The sequence below is a fragment of the Oncorhynchus kisutch genome, linkage group LG15 (assembly GCF_002021735.2).
Source record: "Oncorhynchus kisutch isolate 150728-3 linkage group LG15, Okis_V2, whole genome shotgun sequence".
Classification (NCBI taxonomy): Eukaryota; Metazoa; Chordata; class Actinopteri; order Salmoniformes; family Salmonidae; genus Oncorhynchus; species Oncorhynchus kisutch.
Genome location: NC_034188.2, coordinates 67085355 through 67108283, shown reverse-complemented (window position 1 = coordinate 67108283; position 22929 = coordinate 67085355). Strand labels below are relative to the sequence as shown.

Here is a 22929-nt window from a genome sequence, read left to right as displayed (position 1 = left end):
AGATAAGATATGTCTATCTAACCATCTGATCTGCTTGAACTTCAGCTGCTGTATGTATGCCTGCTATGTTTAGGCTTTTACAGATGTTTTATTTTAATACAGCAGTCGTTCCCGAAATCAACAGTAGCTGTTGGAGAACGTGTGACAATCCTCCTTGTCTGCTCAGCAGCAGTAGCCTACACCTGCACACAAATATACAAGAAATAAAGTGCATGAACTCAGAAAGTGTCAGTCTAGATCTTCCCTCTGTTAGCATCATATCGCAGCTTTGTAGTTTGATTTGAAATGGATATTTTGAATACGTCAAAATGTTGAATAATGGAATGCTGATTCGAATAGACGTTTAGTTTATGTTCGACCTATTTTGAATAAAAATGTAAGGTCCACGGACTACTGCGCATAGCGCACTATTTTACAGCAAATCCTTGTGATTCAGATTGGGCGGATTAATTCATGTGTGTATGGAGGCAGTGGCTTTGTCACTCATTCGTTGAACAGTGTGTTGGCGCAGGTCTTCTGCCGTTACTACATCGATAATAAACTAGAAATACTACCAATTTGCCATACAAAAAAATAAATAGCTAGCAATATGGGAATGTATTGTTTTTGAAAACATCAAGAACAACCACATACTACAGGGACCACATTCTTTATTAAGCCATTTGCGTGGTCTAATCAAGGAGTTGCAATGATCCACGCGAAAGATATCATTTTAGCCTTCCTTCTCGTGGGCTCTACAGGTAAGATGGCTAAGCTAATGTTACTGTTTTTCCTAATGGCTGCTATTCAGGCCAGGTATTTGATAAAATACTCGAATCAGGAAAAAGGTGGACTGTGCGTCCATGACAATCCCCATCCATTGAAGGACTGTGTACAGTACATGTCCCTCCCTCGGCAGTAGCAGGTGGATGGATGAAGGAAGATTGTACAATACAACGTTTTTGAATGAGATGCTATTTTAATGTGAATTGGCTGGTTAGCTGCTGCCACGCAGTTAGGGATGTTGTTAACATATTCTGCCATGGTGTACACGATGAAACATTTTCTTAGTTAAGAATGCATGACTTTATTTGATATATAGCTGGTTGTTTTATCATATTCTTAGGACAAGTGTAATTTTCACAACTGTTAGCTAACTAGCAACCCATCAGCATTGCTCCTTCCAGCAAGGCATTTACATTCTGCTAAAACAATTTGGCATGCACGTGTGATAGGTTGAAGTTAATCTCATTACATTAGGGTTTATCTTTTATCGTCATATCACTGGTAATTGCATTGATATAGAATACAGTATGGATGTGTCTATTGGATGGATAGCGTTTAAGACACTGCTTACGTGCGTACATCAATGCATATGTTGCTACTCAGTAACTCTCCTCCTGGTCTTCTCTCCCAAACATCAGCATGACTCTGGTCCTCGAGCCTAGTATCCGTCCGTAGGCGGGAGAGCGACTGCACGCAAATTGAAATTTTGCCATCCTTGAAGGATTGTGTGAAATTGAGATTAAGCTACTGTCACAAGTGTGGCTACTTTCACTCGCTAACATTTTATCAGCATCCATTTAACCTATGGTCCAGATCCACACCGGTGTGGTCCAGCCCTATCAGCAGTTTTAACAACAATTTCAAAGATTTACAGTTCATATAAGGAAATCAGTCCATTTAAAATAAGTAATTAGGCCGTAATATATCGATTTCACATGACTTGGAATACAGTTATGCATCTGTTGGTCACAAATACCTTAAGGTAGGGGCATGGATCAGAAAACCAGTCAGTATCTGGTGTGACAACCATTTGCCTCATGCAGCCAGACACATCTAGTTCGCATAGAGTTGATCAGGCTGTTACCTGTGGCCTGTGGAATGTTGTACCACTCCCCTTCAATGGCTGTGCGAAGTTGCTGGATATTGGCGGGAACTGGAACACACTGTCCTACACCTCAATCAAGAGCATTCTAAACATGCTCAATGGGTGACATGTCTGGTGAGTATGCAGGCCATGGAAGAACTGGGACATTTTCATCTTCCAGGAATTGTGTACTTATCCTTGCGACATGGATGGGGCATTGCATTATCATGTTGAAACATGAGGTGATGGTGGCAGATGAATGGTACAACAATGGGCCTCAGGATTTTGTCATGGTATCTCTGTGCATTTAAATTGCCATCAATAAAATGCAATTGTGTTAGTTGTCCGTAGCTTATGCCTGCCTATACCATAACCCTACCGTCACCATGAGGCAAACAGCGCGCACAACACAACGCCATCTGCAGATGAGCATCCCTGAGACGGTTTCTGACAGTTTGTACAGAAATTCTTCGGTTGTGCAAAGCCACGGTTTCATCAGCTGTCTGGGTGGCTGGCCTCAGACGATCCCCCAGGTGAAGAAGCCGGATGTGAAATGATGTTGGAGGCAGCTTATGTTAGAGAAATGAACATTCAATTAAAAGGAAACAGCTCTAGTGGACATTGCACGCTACCTCAACTTGAGACATCTGTGACATTGTGTTTTGTGACAAAATAGCACAGTTTAGAGTGGCCATCTATTGTGCCCAGCTCAAGGTGCACCTGTGTAATGATCATGCTGTTTAATTAGCTTCTTGATATGCCACACCTATCAGGTGGATGGGATTATCTTGGCAAAGGAGAAATGCTCACTAACAGGGATGCAAGCATTTGAGAGAAATAATATTTTTGTGCGAATGGAACATTTCTGGGATCTTTTATTTCAGCTCATGAAACATGGTGCCACTTTATTTATTTATTTATTTTTATTTAACCTTTATTTAACCAGGTAGGCAAGTTGAGAACAAGTTCTCATTTACAATTGCGACCTGGCCAAGATAAAGCAAAGCAGTTCGACACATACAACGACACAGAGGTACACATGGAGTAAAACAAACATACAGTCAATAATACAGTATAAACAAGTCTATATACGATACTTTACATGTTACGTTTTATATTTTTGTTCAGTCTAGATTGTGAAGAAAAAAATTGTACTTCAATGGGTTGATATCACTCATGATGGTCAAGCAGAGATAACTCTTTCGATGTTACTGAGCTATGAATCCAGCAAGGCTTCTCATTCTCAACAAAGCAAAGCCCCTAAGATTATGATTAAGATCACTTAATAGGTCAATTGCACGCACACAAGGTCCAACAGAAATTTGACTTCAGCTTTTAACACACCCCCTCAGAAAGACACACATACTGTACACTACCGTTCAAAAGTTTGGGGTCAATTAGAATTGTCCTTGTATTTGAATGAAAAGCATATTTTTTGTCCATTAAAATAACATCAAATTGATCAGAAATACAGTGTAGACATTGTTACGGTTGTAAATGACTATTGTAGCTGGAAACGGCAGATTTTTAAATGGAATAACTACATAGGCGTACAGAGGCCCATTATCAGCAACCATCACTCCTGTGTTACAATGGCACGTTGAGTTAGCTAATCCAAGTTTATCATTTTAAAAGGCTAATTGATCATTAGAAATCCCATGTTTGAAAACTGTTGTTCTGATTAAAGAAGCAATAAAACTGGCCTTTAGACTAGTTTAGTATCTGGAGCATCAGCATTTGTGGGTTCGATTACAGGCTCAAAATGGCCAGAAACAAAGAACTTTCTTCTGAAACTTGGTAGTCTATTTTTGCCTTACAAGTCCTTAACTGGCAGCCTCATTAAATAGTACCCGCAAAACACCAGTCTCAACGTCATCAGAGAAGAGGCGACTCAGGGATGCTGGTCTTCATTCAGTGGGGTGAAAATCTGTTCAAGTTAGTATACAGACACCCTTGTATGTTTTTATAGCCTACCCAATCTATTGGTGGTGCATAGGTGCAGGAATCCAAGTATTTCCCTACTTAATTACAAAACATGGCCCCTATTGTCTTGTGTTATAATAAAACATAGGCCTATGTATCGATAAATAGGCTTCTTATCTTGGGAATCTGTGATTGCATCTCTCTTTGTGTCTCACTTTGGCTATAAAATCATGTTTATGATGGTCATATACATGTAGCTAGAAGTGTAATAAATGCTTAGTGAACATACTAGATCGTTACTGAAGGTTTCAGTGGTAATGCTCACTCAACAGTACACGCTGTGTGTGACTCATCTCTGTGATGTCACCTCCTGATATGGTGACAAGTTACGGTCCTCAAGATTTAGCTGGGATGGAGGCTGAGCCTGCTAATAATGCTGCATTCCTCCCAGGAGCAGAACACTGTGTTACTCCCCTGAGATTCTATAGTAGTGCGAGAAGGAGATGCTAATTGGAAATAGACCTTTGCTTATCATGTCAACAAGCAATGCTGTTGTTCCTCTCAACATATCCGCCATTTGAATATACATTTTGGCTAGAATATCCTCAAATGCTGTTAACTTTACTGTATCTTAAAAAAGTAGGCCTTTTGACGCTTTTCCACACCTGTCGATGGTTTTATATCAATCTAATCTCATAAACGTTGGAATTAGCTTTAATTGGATTTTTGAACGATGAATTATGCATGGTTACAGGGTTAATTCCATGTGGTTACAGGTAGGGATGCACGATATTTTTATTTTATTTTTTTATTTTACCTTTATTTAACCAGGTAGGCAAGTTGAGAACAAGTTCTCATTTACAATTGCGACCTGGCCAAGATAAAGCAAAGCAGTTCGACAGATAAAACGACACAGAGTTACACATGGAGTAAAAACAAACATACAGTCAATAATGCAGTATAAACAAGTCTATATACAATGTGAGGTGAGAAGGGAGGTAAAGGCAAAAAAGGCCATGATGGCAAAGTAAATACAATATAGCAAGTAAAATACTGGAATGGTAGTTTTGCAATGGAAGAATGTGCAAAGTAGAAATAAAAAATAATGGGGTGCAAAGGAGCAAAATAATTAAATAAATTAAAATTAAATACAGTTGGGAAAGAGGTAGTTGTTTGGGCTAAATTATAGGTGGGCTATGTACAGGTGCAGTAATCTGTGAGCTGCTCTGACAGTTGGTGCTTAAAGCTAGTGAGGGAGATAAGTGTTTCCAGTTTCAGAGATTTTTGTAGTTCGTTCCAGTCATTGGCAGCAGAGAACTGGAAGGAGAGGCGGCCAAAGAAAGAATTGGTTTTGGGGGTGACTAGAGAGATATACCTGCTGGAGCGTGTGCTACAGGTGGGAGATGCTATGGTGACCAGCGAGCTGAGATAAGGGGGGACTTTACCTAGCAGGGTCTTGTAGATGACATGGAGCCAGTGGGTTTGGCGACGAGTATGAAGCGAGGGCCAGCCAACGAGAGCGTACAGGTCGCAATGGTGGGTAGTATATGGGGCTTTGGTGATAAAACGGATTGCACTGTGATAGACTGCATCCAATTTGTTGAGTAGGGTATTGGAGGCTATTTTGTAAATGACATCGCCAAAGTCGAGGATTGGTAGGATGGTCAGTTTTACAAGGGTATGTTTGGCAGCATGAGTGAAGGATGCTTTGTTGCGAAATAGGAAGCCAATTCTAGATTTAACTTTGGATTGGAGATGTTTGATATGGGTCTGGAAGGAGAGTTTACAGTCTAACCAGACACCTAAGTATTTGTAGTTGTCCACGTATTCTAAGTCAGAGCCGTCCAGAGTAGTGATGTTGGACAGGCGGGTAGGTGCAGGTAGCGATCGGTTGAAGAGCATGCATTTAGTTTGACTTGTATTTAAGAGCAATTGGAGGCCACGGAAGGAGAGTTGTATGGCATTGAAGCTTGCCTGGAGGGTTGTTAACACAGTGTCCAAAGAAGGGCCGGAAGTATACAGAATGGTGTCGTCTGCGTAGAGGTGGATCAGGGACTCACCAGCAGCAAGAGCGACCTCATTGATGTATACAGAGAAGAGAGTCGGTCCAAGAATTGAACCCTGTGGCACCCCCATAGAGACTGCCAGAGGTCCGGACAGCAGACCCTCCGATTTGACACACTGAACTCTATCAGAGAAGTAGTTGGTGAACCAGGCGAGGCAATCATTTGAGAAACCAAGGCTGTCGAGTCTGCCGATGAGGATATGGTGATTGACAGAGTCGAAAGCCTTGGCCAGATCAATGAATACGGCTGCACAGTAATGTTTCTTATCGATGGCGGTTAAGATATCGTTTAGGACCTTGAGCGTGGCTGAGGTGCACCCATGACCAGCTCTGAAACCGGATTGCATAGCAGAGAAGGTATGGTGAGATTCGAAATGGCCGGTAATCTGTTTGTTGACTTGGCTTTCGAAGACCTTAGAAAGGCACGGTAGGATAGATATAGGTCTGTAGCAGTTTGGGTCAAGAGTGTCCCCCCCTTTGAAGAGGGGGATGACCGCAGCTGCTTTCCAATCTTTGGGAATCTCAGACGACACGAAAGAGAGGTTGAACAGGCTAGTAATAGGGGTGGCAACAATTTCGGCAGATAATTTTAGGAAGAAAGGGTCCAGATTGTCTAGCCCGGCTGATTTGTAGGGGTCCAGATTTTGCAGCTCTTTCAGAACATCAGCTGAATGGATTTGGGAGAAGGAGAAATGGGGAAGGATTGGGCGAGTTGCTGTTGGGGGTGCAGTGCTGTTGTCCGGGGTAGGAGTAGCCAGGTGGAAAGCATGGCCAGCCGTAGAAAAATGCTTATTGAAATTCTCAATTATGGTGGATTTATCAGTGGTGACAGTGTTTCCTATCTTCAGTGCAGTGGGCAGCTGGGAGGAGGTGTTCTTATTCTCCATGGACTTTACAGTGTCCCAGAACTTTTTTGAGTTAGTGTTGCAGGAAGCAAATTTCTGCTTGAAAAAGCTAGCCTTGGCTTTTCTAACTGCCTGTGTATAATGATTTCTAGCTTCCCTGAACAGCTGCATATCACGGGGGCTGTTCGATGCTAATGCAGAACGCCATAGGATGTTTTTGTGTTGGTTAAGGGCAGTCAGGTCTGGGGAGAACCAAGGGCTATATCTGTTCCTGGTTCTAAATTTCTTAAATGGGGCATGTTTATTTAAGATGGTTAGGAAGGCATTTAAAAAAAATATCCAGGCATCCTCTACTGACGGGATGAGATCAATATCCTTCCAGGATACCCCGGCCAGGTCGATTAGAAAGGCCTGCTCGCAGAAGTGTTTCAGGGAGCGTTTTACAGTGATGAGTGGAGGTCGTTTGACCGCTGACCCATTACGGATGCAGGCAATGAGGCAGTGATCGCTGAGATCTTGGTTGAAGACAGCAGAGGTGTATTTAGAGGGGAAGTTGGTTAGGATGATATCTATGAGGGTGCCCGTGTTTAAGGTTTTGGGGAGGTACCTGGTAGGTTCATTGATTATTTGTGTGAGATTGAGGGCATCAAGTTTAGATATATCGGTGAACATATCAGAAATGGCCAATATTAGCTAAAAATGCCAACATTGGTATCGGCCGATGTCTAGTTTAACGCCCCGATGTGCAAAACCGATGTCAAAGCCGACGTAAAATTTTGCTCTATATGTGCAACACAGCATTCCTAAACTAGGCCACAATGTCTGCTGTGTGGATCGAGCAGTCAACAAGTCAAGCAGTCATTTGAAAGAGTAAGAACGTTTCAGCGAGACAACTCAAAGGTGAAATCCGTTAAAGCCAAGATAATGGAATTCATTGCCCTTGACAATCAACCGTTCTCTGTCGTGGGTGATGTTGGCTTTCGCCGACTGGTCGAGCACCGGTACACACTACCAAGTGAGCTATTTTTCAGATGCTGCCCTACCGGAGTTACACAGTAATAGCGTCACTGCTATTAGCTTCACGACATACATACTATGGTACGCCATTTGTGTCTTTGCGTGTCAAAAAAGATACAGTAGCACTGTCAAAGCTGTACAAAAAAGTCTGCAAACAAGCAAACACCGGCCACGAATGATGTGTATACAATACCGCATTGGTAATAAAGCATCATTTGTTTGACCGCAACTTCTAGGGTAGCTAGTTTTAGCTTGGTACCTAGCTAGCACCAACACAACCAGCCTGAAAACAATGACCAGTGGAACCTGCAGTCATTTTCATTATACTTAGCAATGATTTAGGAATCTTCATGAGTAAGTACTCACAAAGTACTCACTTCAGTTCATGAAAATAAATAGCTAGTCAGCAACTTAACCCTGTTGCCCAAAGCTAACGTTATAAGCAGCCAGCTAGCTTCATCTGGCTAGTGAGGCTCGACCGCACTGGGTTTGTTGTTGTTGAAGTAAGCCACAATAAGGGTTAGCCACAATAGTGGTTTTTGCAGTTTGCCTTCAAAATAAAAGTATGACATTGACAGTGATGCAAATGAATACAAATTGTAGAATAATGCCATACTTTTATTTTGAAGGCTAACCACAAAGTCCACTATTGTGGCTAATCAAATAAGAACTGTCTTGTAAATTAGTAGCTATAGTTAGCTAGCTAACTATAGCTACTGAAACAGATGTTGTGTTATGTTGCATCTTTTTTGACATGCAAAGACCCAAACAGCGTTTGGGTCTGCATGCATGCAACTGAGGTGTGGATCTTGTGAGGCTGGCCAAATAATCCACAAGGAAATCCTGGTTGAGATTGAAACGACTGAACAAATGAACAACGAAACGACACACCAAGTAAGTGAAATAAATAGGTTTTGATTATGTTTTACTGGTAATCGGGACATACGTGAATGCCAACAAAATAACTTTTGGTGTGTGTGTAACCTTTATTTAACTTGTCAAGTCAGTTAAGAAAAAATTCTTACTTACAATTGATGGCCCGGACGACGCTGGGCCAATTGTGCGCCGCACTATGGGACTCCCAATCACGGTCGGATGTGATACAGCCTGGGTTCGAATCAGGGACTGTAGTGACACCTCTTGCACTGAGATGCAGTGCCTTAGACCGCTGAGTCCATGTGTGTGTTAACTATTTAACCGTACTAGAATGCTTAAAAGGCTGCTAAAATTGTAAATATCGGTAAATCGGCGAGGAAAATATTGGATATCGGTATCGGGCAAAAATGTCATATCGGTGCATCACTAGTTACAGGGTTAATTCCATGTGGTTGCAGGGTTAAAACAGAAACAACTCAAAAGGTTAAGTTTAGGTATTAATTCCAAGTGGTTAAGGTTAGGGCTGTGGTTTGGGAAAGGTTTAAAACAAAATAATTGTTTCCATTAAGTACCATCAAGTACTTTCCCTGCTTGCTAGGGAGAGTGACCATCGGGTTCTTGGTCACCTCCGTGACCAAGGCCATTCTCCCCCGCTTGCTCAGTTTGGCTGGGAAGAGCTCTAGGAAGAGTCTTGGGGGTTCCAAACTTCTTCTATTTAAGAATTATGGAGGCCACTGTGTTCTTGGGGACCTTCAATGCTGCAGACATTTTTTGGTACCCTTCCCCAGATCTGTGCCTCAACACAATCCTGTCTCAGAGCTTCTACGGACAATTTCTTCGACCTCATGGCTTGGTTTTTGCTCTGATATGCACTGTAAACTGTTGGACCTTATGTAGACAGGTGTGTGTCTTTCCAAATCATGTCCAATGAATTGAATTTACCACAAGTGAACTCCAATCAAGTTGTAGAAACTGCTCATGGATGATCAATGGATACAGGATACAGGATGCACCTGCGGTCAATTTCGGGCCTCATAACAAAGGGTCTGAATACTTGTGTAAATAAGGTATTTCTGTTTTTATTTTTTAATACATTTGGAAAAAAAATACCAAAACTTGTTTTGTCATTATGGGGTATTGTGTGTAGATTGACGAGGAAAAATGTTTACTTAATCCGTTTTAGAATAAGGCTGTAACGTAAACAAAATGTGGACAAGTCAAGGGGTCTGAACACTTTCCGATTGCACTGTAAGATGGAGAGAGGAGGTTGGAAATGACAGAAAGAGTCAATACGTAACCTGACTCATAATGCTTTTGGAGAAACATCTCCATTTCGAGGTTTGTGTTTAGATAAATCAGCGGTATGGAGGTTGATGATTACAGTCCTGAACTTGGTGATGCTGGTTAGCCTTCTCTCTATCCAAGAAAGAATATCCAAGAAGTAATATCTCAAAGTAGAATATTGGCAGAGGCAGACACAGACGTAGGCTATGCCTCATCTCTCCATGGACAATGTTAGTTCCTGCTGTGACTGTCTTATGAGTGGTGATTATGACAACAACAACACTACAGCCAATCATGTAGGCCTAGGTCTATGTTTGTATTTCTGCTGGCTCCTGTCATAGGATGGTGACGACCCCAGCCAATCATGTGAGTGGATGTTTTTCTCCAATCTCAGTTGCCAGGGAATCATAGGATAATCTTTATTCAGATCATAGCTGACCACTTACCAGCATTATCTACTAAAGCTGTGTTTGTTTGTAAACACACTGACATCAGGACGCAATGGCCAGTGCTCTTTCTTCATATTGAACAGCATGGACATACCTGCAGTGAGCTTTCACCCAGGGCTCCTCCATTACAACCTTCTCTGAGAGGAATAAGCATATGTACAGAACGTTATAACACACTTACTAGCCTACACTTAGTTGCTGGACTGCTATCTTTAGTTCAGCTGGTGTTTGAATAGCATGTGTTACTTAAGCTGTTTATGGCTGGGATCCCTCTCAGACCAGCTGGTTGGCACCTTGGAGCACTTAGCATGTACAGTGAAACCTCTCTTTCAATATGGCTTTTAAGTAACGTTTATTCATCCTATTTTATGGCTATATTATCAATATTCCTTAATAACTGTATATTTTATGTGTTGTGGACTAAGTTGTTGGATCAAGCCAAGATTCATATCTGCATTTTATCCTTAAAGTCCAGTTGGCATCTGCCTTTACTCATCCTCAACCCTGTATAGGCAGCTGTGAGTGTGTGTGTTTGTGCGTGCGTGTGTGCAACTGAGGTGTGGATCTTGTGAGGCTGGCCAAATAATCCACAAGGAAATATTTACCAGTACAAAATGATGATGATCTCAGATTGACGACCAGACCCAACTGGGATCATGGGGTGTTTGAATTCCTCTTGGATGGAGGAGCTACAGCAATGTATGGATATGGATGGAGGATCTAGGAGGACTGTATGGATGAAGGATTCATTAAAACCAGAGTATGCACTGTTTGATATTCTGGATATCCAGCAGAGCAGAGCCTCTCTCAGAGGGGTAGGAGAGGACTGCTGCAGCCTTCCTCAGCCTCCCCTTTGATGGTGAGTGGAGCAGACAGATCCGGGCCTCTGAGAGATGAGAGATGCTTGGCCCTAGGGGACTAAAAACATGACGTTACACATGCACACTAACTCAGTGTTCTGACTAACTCAGTGTTCTGACTACACACAAAACAACACTCACAGTGACTAGGGCTGTGATGGTCATTGGATTTTGGATGACAGTTATTGGTCAGTCAAATGATCGCGGTCACCGTTATAACCGTTAGAATAGCAAAGACGCACATTTTATCCTCTCCTTCGCTCCTGACTGCATATGCTGCTGCAGGGAGTTTTTTTTTGCCTAGGCAACCAAATACTCATTTGCTACAATACCTTGCTTGTTTCAGCAAGGAGCAACAAAGTTTCATCACGTTGTTAAGATTCCATGTCAGCTGTTTGTTTCACAAAACAATATATATATATATAATAGAGGTCGACCGATTAATCGGAATGGCCGATTAATTAGGGCCGATTTCAAGTTTTCATAACAATCGGTAATCGACTTTTTTGGACATCGATCATGGCCGATTACATTGCACTCCACGAGGAGACTGTGTGGCAGGCTGACTACATGTTATGCGAGTGCAGCAAGGAGCCAAGGTAAGGTGCTAACTAGCATCTTATATAAAACAATCAATCTTAACATAATCACTAGTTAACTACACATGGTTGATGAAATTACTAGTTTATCTAGCTTGTCCTGCATTGCATATAATCGATGCGGTGCCTGTTAATTTATCATTGAATCACAGCCTAATTCGCCAAACGGGTGATTAAACAAGCGCATTTGCAAAAAAAGCAGTGTCGTTGCACAAATGTGTACCTAACCATAAACATCAACGCCTTTCTTAAAATCAATACACAAGTATATATTTTTAAACCTGCATATTTAGTTATTATTGCCTGCTAACATGTATTTATTTTAACTAGGAAAATTGTGTCACTTCTCTTGCGTTCTGTGCAACAGAGTCAGGGTATATGGAGCAGTTCCTAACAAAGACAGCCAACTTCGCCAAATGGGGGATGATTTAACAAAAGCGGATTCGCAATCGTTGCACGAATCTACCTAACCATAAACATCAATGCCTTTCTTAAAATCAATACACAGAAGTATATTTTTTTAAACGTGCATATTTAGTTAAAAGAAATTCATGTTAGCAGGCAATATTAAACTAGGGAAATTGTGTCACTTCTCTTGCATTCATTGCACGCAGAGCCAGGGTATATGCAACAGTTTGGGCCACCTGGCTCGTTGCGAACTAATTTGCCAGAAGTTTACGTAATTATGACATAACATTGAAGGTTGTGCAATGTAACAGCAATATTTAGACTTATGGATGCCACCCGTTAGATAAAATACGGAACGGTTCCGTATTTCACTGAAAGAATAAACGTTTTGTTTTCTAAATGATAGTTTCCGGATTTGACCATATTAATGACCTAAAAGCTCGTATTTCTGTGTGTTATTATATTATAATTAAGTCTTTGATTTGATAGAGCAGTCTGACTGAGTGGTGGTAGGCAGCAGCAGGCTCGTAAGCATTCATTCAAACAGCACTTTACTGCGTTTGCCAGCAGCTCTTCGCAATGCTTCAAGCATTGCACTGTTTATGACTTCAAGCATATCAACTCCCGAGATTAGGCTGGCAATACTAAAGTACCTATTAGAACATCCAATAGTCAAAGGTATATGAAATACAAATGGTATCGAGAGAAATAGTCCTATAATAACTACAACCTATAACTTCTTACCTGGGAATATTGAAGACTGTTAAAAGGAACCACCAGCTATGTTCTCATGTTCTGAGCAAGAAACTTAAACTTTAGCTTTTTTACATGGCACATATTGCTCTTTTACTTTCTTCTCCAACACTTTGTTTTTGCATTATTTAAACCAAATTGAACATATTTCATTATTTATTTGAGACTAAATAGATTTTATTGATGTATTATATTAAGTTCAAATAAAATTGTTCATTGTTCATTCAGTATGGTTGTAATTGTCATTATTACAAGTATATATATAAAAATCGGCCGATTAATTGGTATCGGCTTTTTTTGGTCCTCCAATAATCGGTATCGGCGTTGAACAATCATAATCGGTCGACCTCTAATATATAATGGTTATGGCGGTTATTTTATTTTCATGATGGTTTTCATCCAAAGTCCTCGGTTACACTTTTATATGGTAATTGTGCCAGTCCTAACAGTGACCCTCTCAGTAGTGATGGGGGAAAATAATGGATTCTGTTACATATTGGGATATTATTTTTGATGATATATCATATCGTTTTGACAATACCACATAATAATGCTTGTGCTAATTGGCTGTACCGGCACCAAAACAGTATTTTTCCATCACAGCTTGTTCTCCATCTTCTTTAAGTAGGGAGCCAATTTGTTTTCAGCACTTTTATTTCCATGATTGACCAAAACTAGTTTTCTCAAGGGTCTCTCTTGTCCTTCTGCAGCAGATACAGTGCATTTGGAAAGTATTCAGACCCTTTGACATTTTTCACATTTTGTTACGTTACAGCCTTATTCTAAAATTGATTCAATTTAAAAAATCCTCATCAATCACACAATACCCCATAATGACAAAGAGAAAACAGGTATGATGTTTCGTTAGCAGAAATACCTTATTTACAGTGCCTAGCGAAAGTATTCGGCCCCCTTGAACTTTGCGACCTTTTGCCACATTTCAGGCTTCAAACATAAAGATATAAAACTGTATTTTTTTGTGAAGAATCAACAACAAGTGGGACACAATCATGAAGGGGAACGACATTTATTGGATATTTCAAACTTTTTTTAACAAATCAAAAACTGAAAAATTGGGCGTGCAAAATTATTCAGCCCCCTTAAGTTAATACTTTGTAGCGCCACCTTTTGCTGCGATTACAGCTGTAAGTCGCTTGGGGTATGTCTCTATCAGTTTTGCACATCGAGAGACTGACATTTTTTCCCATTCCTCCTTGCAAAACAGCTCGAGCTCAGTGAGGTTGGATGGAGAGCATTTGTGAACAGCAGTTTTCAGTTCTTTCCACAGATTCTCTATTGGATTCAGGTCTGGACTTTGACTTGGCCATTCTAACACCTGGATATGTTTATTTTTGAACCATTCCATTGTAGATTTTGCTTTATGTTTTGGATCATTGTCTTGTTGGAAGACAAATCTCCGTCCCAGTCTCAGGTCTTTTGCAGACTCCATCAGGTTTTCTTCCAGAATGGTCCTGTATTTGGCTCCATCCATCTTCCCATCAATTTTAACCATCTTCCCTGTCCCTGCTGAAGAAAAGCAGGCCCAAACCATGATGCTGCCACCACCATGTTTGACAGTGGGGATGGTGTGATCAGGGTGATGAGCTGTGTGGCTTTTACACCAAACATAACGTTTTGCATTGTTGCCAAAAAGTTCAATTTTGGTTTCATCTGACCAGAACACCTTCTTCCACATGTTTGGTGTGTCTCCCAGGTGGCTTGTGGCAAACTTTAAACGACACTTTTTATGGATATCTTTAAGAAATGGCTTTCTTCTTGCCACTCTTCCATAAAGGCCAGATTTGTGCAATATACGACTGATTGTTGTCCTATGGACAGAGTCTCCCACCTCAGCTGTAGATCTCTGCAGTTCATCCAGAGTGATCATGGGCCTCTTGGCTGCATCTCTGATCAGTCTTCTCCTTGTATGAGCTGAAAGTTTAGAGGGACGGCCAGGTCTTGGTAGATTTGCAGTGGTCTGATACTCCTTCCATTTCAATATTATCGCTTGCACAGTGCTCCTTGGGATGTTTAAAGCTTGGGAAATCTTTTTGTATCCAAATCCAGCTTTAAACTTCTTCACAACAGTATCTCGGACCTGCCTGGTGTGTTCCTTGTTCTTCATGATGCTCTCTGCGCTTTTAACGGACCTCTGAGACTATCACAGTGCAGGTGCATTGATACGGAGACTTGATTACACACAGGTGGATTGTATTTATCATCATTAGTCATTTAGGTCAACATTGGATCATTCAGAGATCCTCACTGAACTTCTGGAGAGAGTTTGCTGCACTGAAAGTAAAGGGGCTGAATAATTTTGCACGCCCAATTTTTCAGTTTTTGATTTGTTAAAAAAGTTTGAAATATCCAATAAATGTCGTTCCACTTCATGATTGTGTCCCACTTGTTGTTGATTCTTCACAAAAAAATACAGTTTTATATCTTTATGTTTGAAGCCTGAAATGTGGCAAAAGGTCGCAAAGTTCAAGGGGGCCGAATACTTTCGCAAGGCACTGTACATAAGGTCCCACAGTTGATAGTTCACGTCAGAGCAAAAACCAAGCCATGAGGTCAAAGGAATTCAAATCAAATCAAATCAAATTTATTTATATAGCCCTTCGTACATCAGCTGATATCTCAAAGTGCTGTACAGAAACCCAGCCTAAAACCCCAAACAGCAAGCAATGCAGTTGTAGAAGCAGGAATTGTCCATAGAGCTCCGAGACAGGATTATGGAAAAAGTCAAGTGGTCTGAATACTTTCCGAATGCACTGTATATGATGAGCAATATGTTTGAAACATCGAATCTCAATAAAATCACAGTATCGGCACTTAGGTATCGTGATAATATCATATTGTGAGGTCCCTGGCAATTCCCAGCCCTACCTCTCAGACACTATCAGAGGGATGACTTCTGACCCCCAGGGTTGCTGTGTGCTACACAGTGCCTGCTGCTTTTGTCACTGAATAGAATCAGAATAGTCTAATCAGTGACTAATCCCCTGTCATTTTCATTAATAATATTATAAGGGCTAGTTTTCCATTGATCAGCAGCTATTATAAATACAGTTTCTTGTTGTACTATTTTCTACCTTTCTACATAGTTGTCTTGTTTCACTGTTTGCCCTTCAGGCTGAAGGGAACATAAAGTATATAAAAGCTGTCTGACTTGGTCGATGTTTTGTCAAAGCAGCAGCTGGCTGCCGATATAGTCTAGTTGGAGCACAGATTGGGTTTTAGCGCTTCAGATAATACAATTAGACATAAACGTATAATGGTATTCGCCATTTCACAAGTAATGGTTACCTTGGTATTGGCAGATCATTTGGCATTAGATCAGGATTTCTAATCAGACTTGGCAATGGGGCGAAAACAACCTGTCTTTTCAGAATAGCCACTTTCTTATTACCTGTTTGAGCTGTTGATTAGATGGTATTCTTATCTGATGTCAACATAACTCATTGACGGTGTCAGTCAGATTGGTCATGTTCTTGAGCTTTGGGTTAGGGTCCACCACCAGCTCTGTCCTTTTGCGGCTTGTTTTGATGAGAGCATCCCATTAGTCCATAGTACATAATCGTATGATGATGGTTGTTATAGAGGAGCAATTAGAGAAGTATGGGCCATGATTAGGGCTGTTGCAGTGACCGGGTGGTGGTGACCGTATTACCGGTGCACCAGCAGTCATGAGTCATGACCTCAGTAAAATTCCACGTGACCATTGAGTCATGGTAATCTCCTTTTATGCACTCTGGACATGCTTTGGTAGTACACAACTAGCTAACTACCATCAGGTCCTAATGGCCTGCTACTCAGTTCTCTATTGTCCCTCTAACCACTCTGACATCAATGCAAATTAAATGGAAAATCACATCAAACACTTATCATCAAAACAGCAGGCCTATCAAACTCACCTCACTGTGTTGATCAATTTGAAGAAAGCAGTTCAAAAGCAGGTTTAAATGTTGTGGATGTATTTTCAAACCACAACCCAACGAAATGGACAACGCTTTCTAAGGTGATGATTATTTCAAAACACCCACACGCATATTAGAGCTTATGCATAGGCTTATGATCCCAAGCCCCCAAAAATGTCCCTGAATTAAAATTAGGATTGTGCCCTTTTACCATAAATAACCTGCCGCATATTGCGGATGGCAGAAAAACATAAAACAAAACTGATTTAAGAGGTATTTGGTACATAATTAGTCTAGCCTATACTCTAACATATTTTTGTTGTAGTAATTGCCTTTGAGTGTGGACTGTATTATTATGTACACTGGATGGACTGGTTACCTTAAGCTACACTCCAACATTTCTATCCATGAGTCTGGGAGAGAACGTATAGCCCTAAGCGATGCTGTTGGTTCAAATTTGTATTTGATTTTGAATAGCCTAGTAATAGGGATTTAAAAAAATATTTTAATAATTAATTGGGTGACACATTACCTTTAGCTATACAGAATATCTCAACACTGTGCATTTCCATCTCCTCTCTCTCCTTTATTTATATCCCCTGTCGGGCAGTGAGAGCATTCTCCTCAAACAGGAATATCCCCTGTCGGGCAGTGAGAGCATTCTCCTCAAACAGAAATATCCCCTGTCGGGCAGTGAGAGCATTCTCCTCAAACAGAAATATCCCCTGTCGGGCAGTGAGAGCATTCTACTCAAACAGGAATATCCCCTGTCGGGCAGTGAGAGCATTCTCCTCAAACAGAAATATCCCCTGTCGGGCAGTGAGAGCATTCTACTCAAACAGGAATATCCCCTGTCGGGCAGTGAGAGCATTCTCCTCAAACAGAAATATCCCCTGTCGGGCAGTGAGAGCATTCTCCTCAAACAGGAATATCCCCTGTCGGGCAGTGAGAGCATTCTCCTCAAACAGAAATATCCCCTGTCGGGCAGTGAGAGCATTCTCCTCAAACAGAAATATCCCCTGTCGGGCAGTGAGAGCATTCTCCTCAAACAGAAATATCCCCTGTCGGGCAGTGAGAGCATTCTCCTCAAACAGAAATATCCCCTGTCGGGCAGTGAGAGCATTCTCCTCAAACATAAATATCCCCTGTCGGGCAGTGAGAGCATTCTCCTCAAACATAAATATCCCCTGTCGGGCAGTGAGAGCATTCTACTCAAACAGGAATATCCCCTGCCGGGCAGTGAGAGCATTCTACTCAAACAGGAATATCCCCTGCCGGGCAGTGAGAGCATTCTACTCAAACAGGAATATCCCCTATCGGGCAGTGAGAGCATGCTCCTCAATCAGGAGTATTCCCTGTCGGGCAGTGAGAGATTTAAAATATAATTAGGCAAGCCAGTAAAGAACACATTCTTATTTACAATGATGGCCTACACTGGCCAAACCCAGACAACACCCTATGGGACTCCCAATCACAGCTGGTTGTGATACAGCCTGGATTTGAACCAGGGTGTCTGTAGTGACACCTCTAGTACTGAGATGCAGTGTCTTAGACTGCTGCGCCACTCGGGAGCCAAGCAGAGAGGAAGTCCAGTCCAAATCTCAAAGTTTTTCAATAAAAACTTCAGCGGCAGTCTCTCAGTTTCTCTCTGAGCTGACATAATAATGACTGTGTGTCTCATCTGAGCTAAAATAATCCAGTGGGCTAATCTCCAGGTTGATGATGAGTGTTATGCGTCATTTATGTGGTGCTAGGTAGGGCTGGGAATTGCCAGGGACCTAACGATACTTAGGTGCCGATTATGATAGTATTGCGACTCTCAAGATTCTATAAGTATTGCGATCAAAGTTCCCTCAAATTTATTTCGGCACTGAGCCTAATGTAGGCCTACCAGAGTGGCCTAACATCAAAAACAATGGAGAAAATGCATCCCATAACCTTTTAACATGGAAATAGCTGTTCTAGCCATTCAACCTACAGTAGCCATTCAACCTACAGTAGCAGCAAATGTGTGGTGCTCAATGTAGGCCTATATGCCATGAGACTTTGGAAAAAAACATGCAGGGCTTGACATTAATCTGTTCATCCCACGTGTCCTTCAGACAAGGAGGTGACAGAAAATGTAGTTGTTTGATACAAGAAACCAGTTTACAAAATAAAGTGCATTATTATTCCCATACCATTATTCCAGAGAATCAGACAAATTATGCTACTCTGCCTATTAAAAAACGTAGATTATTCAAGCCTGTCTCAAAATACAACACTGCCGCTTTATGACAGAAAAAAGCTTTTTTAACTGACTTGCTTTTCAAAGATGTCTAGAAATATACACGCTTTGTGCTGTAGTAGGAAGCAATCCCTCCCCAAATGATCTATAACTGGGATAATAACTCACTAACTAGCAAAAGATATGAAGAAATATTTGCACGTGGCTACATGAAGCTCTCGCTTTGATCTCAAAACAAGCGCATCTTCTCAAGATCACAGCTGTAAACACAGTCCAGTTCAAAGTAAATGGCACAGATCCATATATGTCAATGGTCTATTTGTATATAGGCCTACTAGGGTTGCCCATTTTGGGGAATATTCAGAGGTGGAAACTTTCCGTGGGAATTAACGGGAATATATGGGAATTAAATTGATTATATGGGAATTTACGTGAATATATTGGAAATAACGGAAATATATGTAAATGAATAATAATTCTATTGAAATGTTCATGTTTTTTTGCATTGGATATATTTACCATATCATATGAAGACAGAAACATAATTAATGATTAAATTCTTCCAATAGAAATTTTAAAAACAATTTAGTTACGAATTGAACTTCAATTAAATGAGTTGACTCTTCACAATGGATGATTTCACTGAACAACAAAATAAAATTAATATTGAATGATCCCCAATGATCCATCGCATCTCCCCCAAAAATGTTTTTAACATGAAAACTAAAATGAAACTAAAGAATCTGAAGCTTTGGTTGTCTTCCTCTCAGGCTTCCATGTCTTCTCCCTGGACCTCCTCAATGTCCACCTCTTGAACATCAGACTCTGAGGCCTCACCTTCACTGTCCCTTTCCAACCTTTTTGAGGATGGCTCGTTGTCATGCTCAAAAAGCCTCAAATTTGCACTGATGGCCACCAATTTTTCAACCCTTGTATTGGTCAGCCTATTGCGTGCTTTGGTGTGTGTGTTTCCAAACAAGGACCAGTTGCACTCCGAGGTGGCTGATGTTGGTGGGATTTGGAGGATGATGAAGGCAACAGGGGAAAGAGCCTCAGATCCAAAAAGTCTCTTCCACCAGGTGGCTGATGAGATATGTTGGCACGACTGCCATAATTGCATCTCCATCCCAAAGCCCTTGCTTGGAGGTGTACTTCGCCAGACTGCCAAGAACCTTGCCCTCATGCAAGCCAAAGTGGCGAGACATGGTAGTGATGACACCATAGGCCTTGTTGATCTCTGCACCAGACAGGATGCTCTTGCCAGCATACTTGGAGTCCAACATGTACGCTGCAGCATGTATGGGCTTTAGGCAGAAGTCTTCACGCTTTTTGATGTATTTCAGAACTGCAGTTTCCTCTGCTTGGAGCAACAATAAAGTGGGCAGGTCAGTACGGTTTCTTCTCTTACATCTGCAAGCAGAGTCTGAACATCAGACAGGAGGGCATTGTCTCCCTCAATCCTTGCAATGGCTACTGCTATAGGTTTCAGGACTGTCAAAAATGATGACAACGTCATTCTTCTCACTTTGCTTGGTGAGGTAGATTGCTGCTATAACTGGATGACCCTTCATATACCTAACCATTTCCTTGGCTCTCTTGTAGAGTGTATCCATTGTTTTTTGTTCCATGATGTCCTTGAGGAGCAGATTCAATGCATGAGCAGCACAGCCAATGGGTGTGATGTGAGGGTAGGACTCCTCCACTTCAGACCAAGCAGCCTTCATGTTCGCAGCATTGTCTGTCACCAGTGTAAATACCTTCTGTGGTCCAAGGTCATTGATGACTGCCTTTAGCTCATCTGCAATGTAGAGACCGGTGTGTCTGTTGTCCCTTGTGTCTGTGCTCTTGTAGAATACTGGTTGAGGGGTGGCGATGATGTAGTTAATTATTCCTTGCCCACGAACATTCGACCACCCATCAGAGATGATTGCAATACAGTCTGCGTTCTCTATGATTTGCTTGACCTTCACTTGAACTCTGAACTCTGCATCCAGCAAATTAGTAGATAAAGCATTTCTGGTTGGAGGGGTGTATGCTGGGCAAAGAACATTCAGAAATCTTTTCCAATACACATTGCCTGTGAGCATCAGAGGTGAGCCAGTAGCATGCACAGCTCGAGCAAGACATTCATCATCATTTCTCTGACTACGTTCCTCCATTTAGTAAAAAAACTTCTGATTCCAGGAGGACAATGAGCTGTAATTTTCACCTCGAATAGAAGTAGAGTGACTTTTTTCAGAGGTTGCTTGTTGTGAGCGCTGAGGGAACTTTTTTAAAACCCTAGAAGAACAAAACCAACCCTAGATGAACAAAACTAGAATACCCACTCTAGTCACACCCTGCCCTAACCAAAATATAAACAAAAAACATAAATATCTAAGGTCAGGGCATGACAGCGAGATCTTGAGAATCAGCTGTGCATGTGATGGAAGAGTGCACTGTGCATGCAGAGGGTTGCAATTCCATTGAATTGGGATAGTTTAACCAAAATATGCCACCAGACCTAGAATTGCCTTGTGTATCCCACAAAAAAAGGTTCACTGTTATAAGATAACTTTTTTGATGAATTTAAGCCGAATTCCCATAGAAAATGTCCATCTGATTGGTTATGCCGCACTGGTCTGTGTAGAATACGGGCTGAGTCGTGCACAAAATAATCCTACTCCGGTGTGTTCTGCCTACCACAAAATCTCTTGAAATGTTGTTTTGTTTTGGTACAGTGATTGCTCCACTAAATGTTTTGTGATTATGCTGCGGTACTTAGAGGTAATTTGTTGTTTAGTACGGTACCCTGCATCACCACTTCATTGCTCCAGACCAGCGCAAGGGGTAGTTAGAGCTCTGATTATGCTTTTGGGTCCTACTGTGTCTCTAACTGACAATGAATGGGTGACATAAACCTAAATGGAAACTGATAATTGTGCACGACTTCAGTATTACTTACTGAAACTGTTGTTACACTAAGGTTTTTTGTGTTTTTTTTTGTTAGGATTATTTTTCTCTTACTGTAGTACAGTAGCCCACTCCCGATGGGTCACGTTGTACAGCAGCATACCACCCTGCATACCACTGCTGGTTTGCTTCTGAAGCTAAGCAGGGTTGGTCCTGGTCAGTCCCTGGATGGGAGACCAGATGCCGCTGGAAGGCACTCTTTCCTCTGGTCTTAAAAAAAACAAAAACATATTCCAATTCCCCAGGGCGGTGATGCTGTGTAGGGTGCTGTCTTTCGGATGGGATGTTAAATGGGTGTCCTGACTCTCTGAGGTCAATAAATATCCCATGGCACTTATCGTAAGAGTAGGGGCGTTAACCCCGGTGTCCTGGCTAAATTCCCAATCTGGCCCTCGAACCATCACGGTCATCTAATAATCCCCAGTTAACAATTGGCTCATTCATCCCCTGTAACTATTCCCCAGGTCGTTGCTGAAAATGAGAACATGTTCTCAGTCAACTTACCTGGTAAAATAAGGGATAAATAAATAAACAGTGACAGAGGGTCACAATGGTCTAAGACACTGCAGAGTGGTACAAGCTGTGTTGCTACAGATGCTGGTTCAATACCTGTGCTGGCCTTGACTGGGAGACCCATGAGATGACTGGAGGGTTTTGGTTTCTCTCCCTCTAAAGACATAAATAAATTATTCTAAATAACAAACTGGTTTGATTTACAAATTAGAAACAATGTCTCACCCCATGTTCAAGAATGGCCTTTTTCTCGCTCATTTGACATTATTTGAAAACAAAATAATCTCCAAAATATGATTCTTATAAAAAAAAAACGATATTTATTATTATTGTTATTATTAATTTAGAATGATATAAAATCCCCTTGGATATTCTCACAGATATATTATTAA

General features: G+C 41.3%; 1 protein-coding gene across 16 annotated transcripts in view; it reads left to right on the top strand.

Moving 5' to 3' along the window:
- The first annotated feature begins 453 nt into the window (after nt 1-453).
- Nucleotides 454-22929, top strand: part of ncam1b (neural cell adhesion molecule 1b) — a 106583-nt gene continuing 84107 nt past the window's right edge. For 10 of the 16 annotated variants that reach the window (XM_031790883.1, XM_031790882.1, XM_031790878.1 and 7 more), the window contains exon 1: nt 471-740. In XM_031790883.1, coding sequence (XP_031646743.1) covers nt 689-740 — 52 coding nt within the window. In that variant the 5' untranslated portion in view covers nt 471-688. Of the gene's footprint in view, nt 741-22929 lie in introns of all 16 variants that reach the window. The other 6 variants (XM_031790886.1, XM_031790888.1, XM_031790885.1 and 3 more) reach the window with 3 other exon arrangements.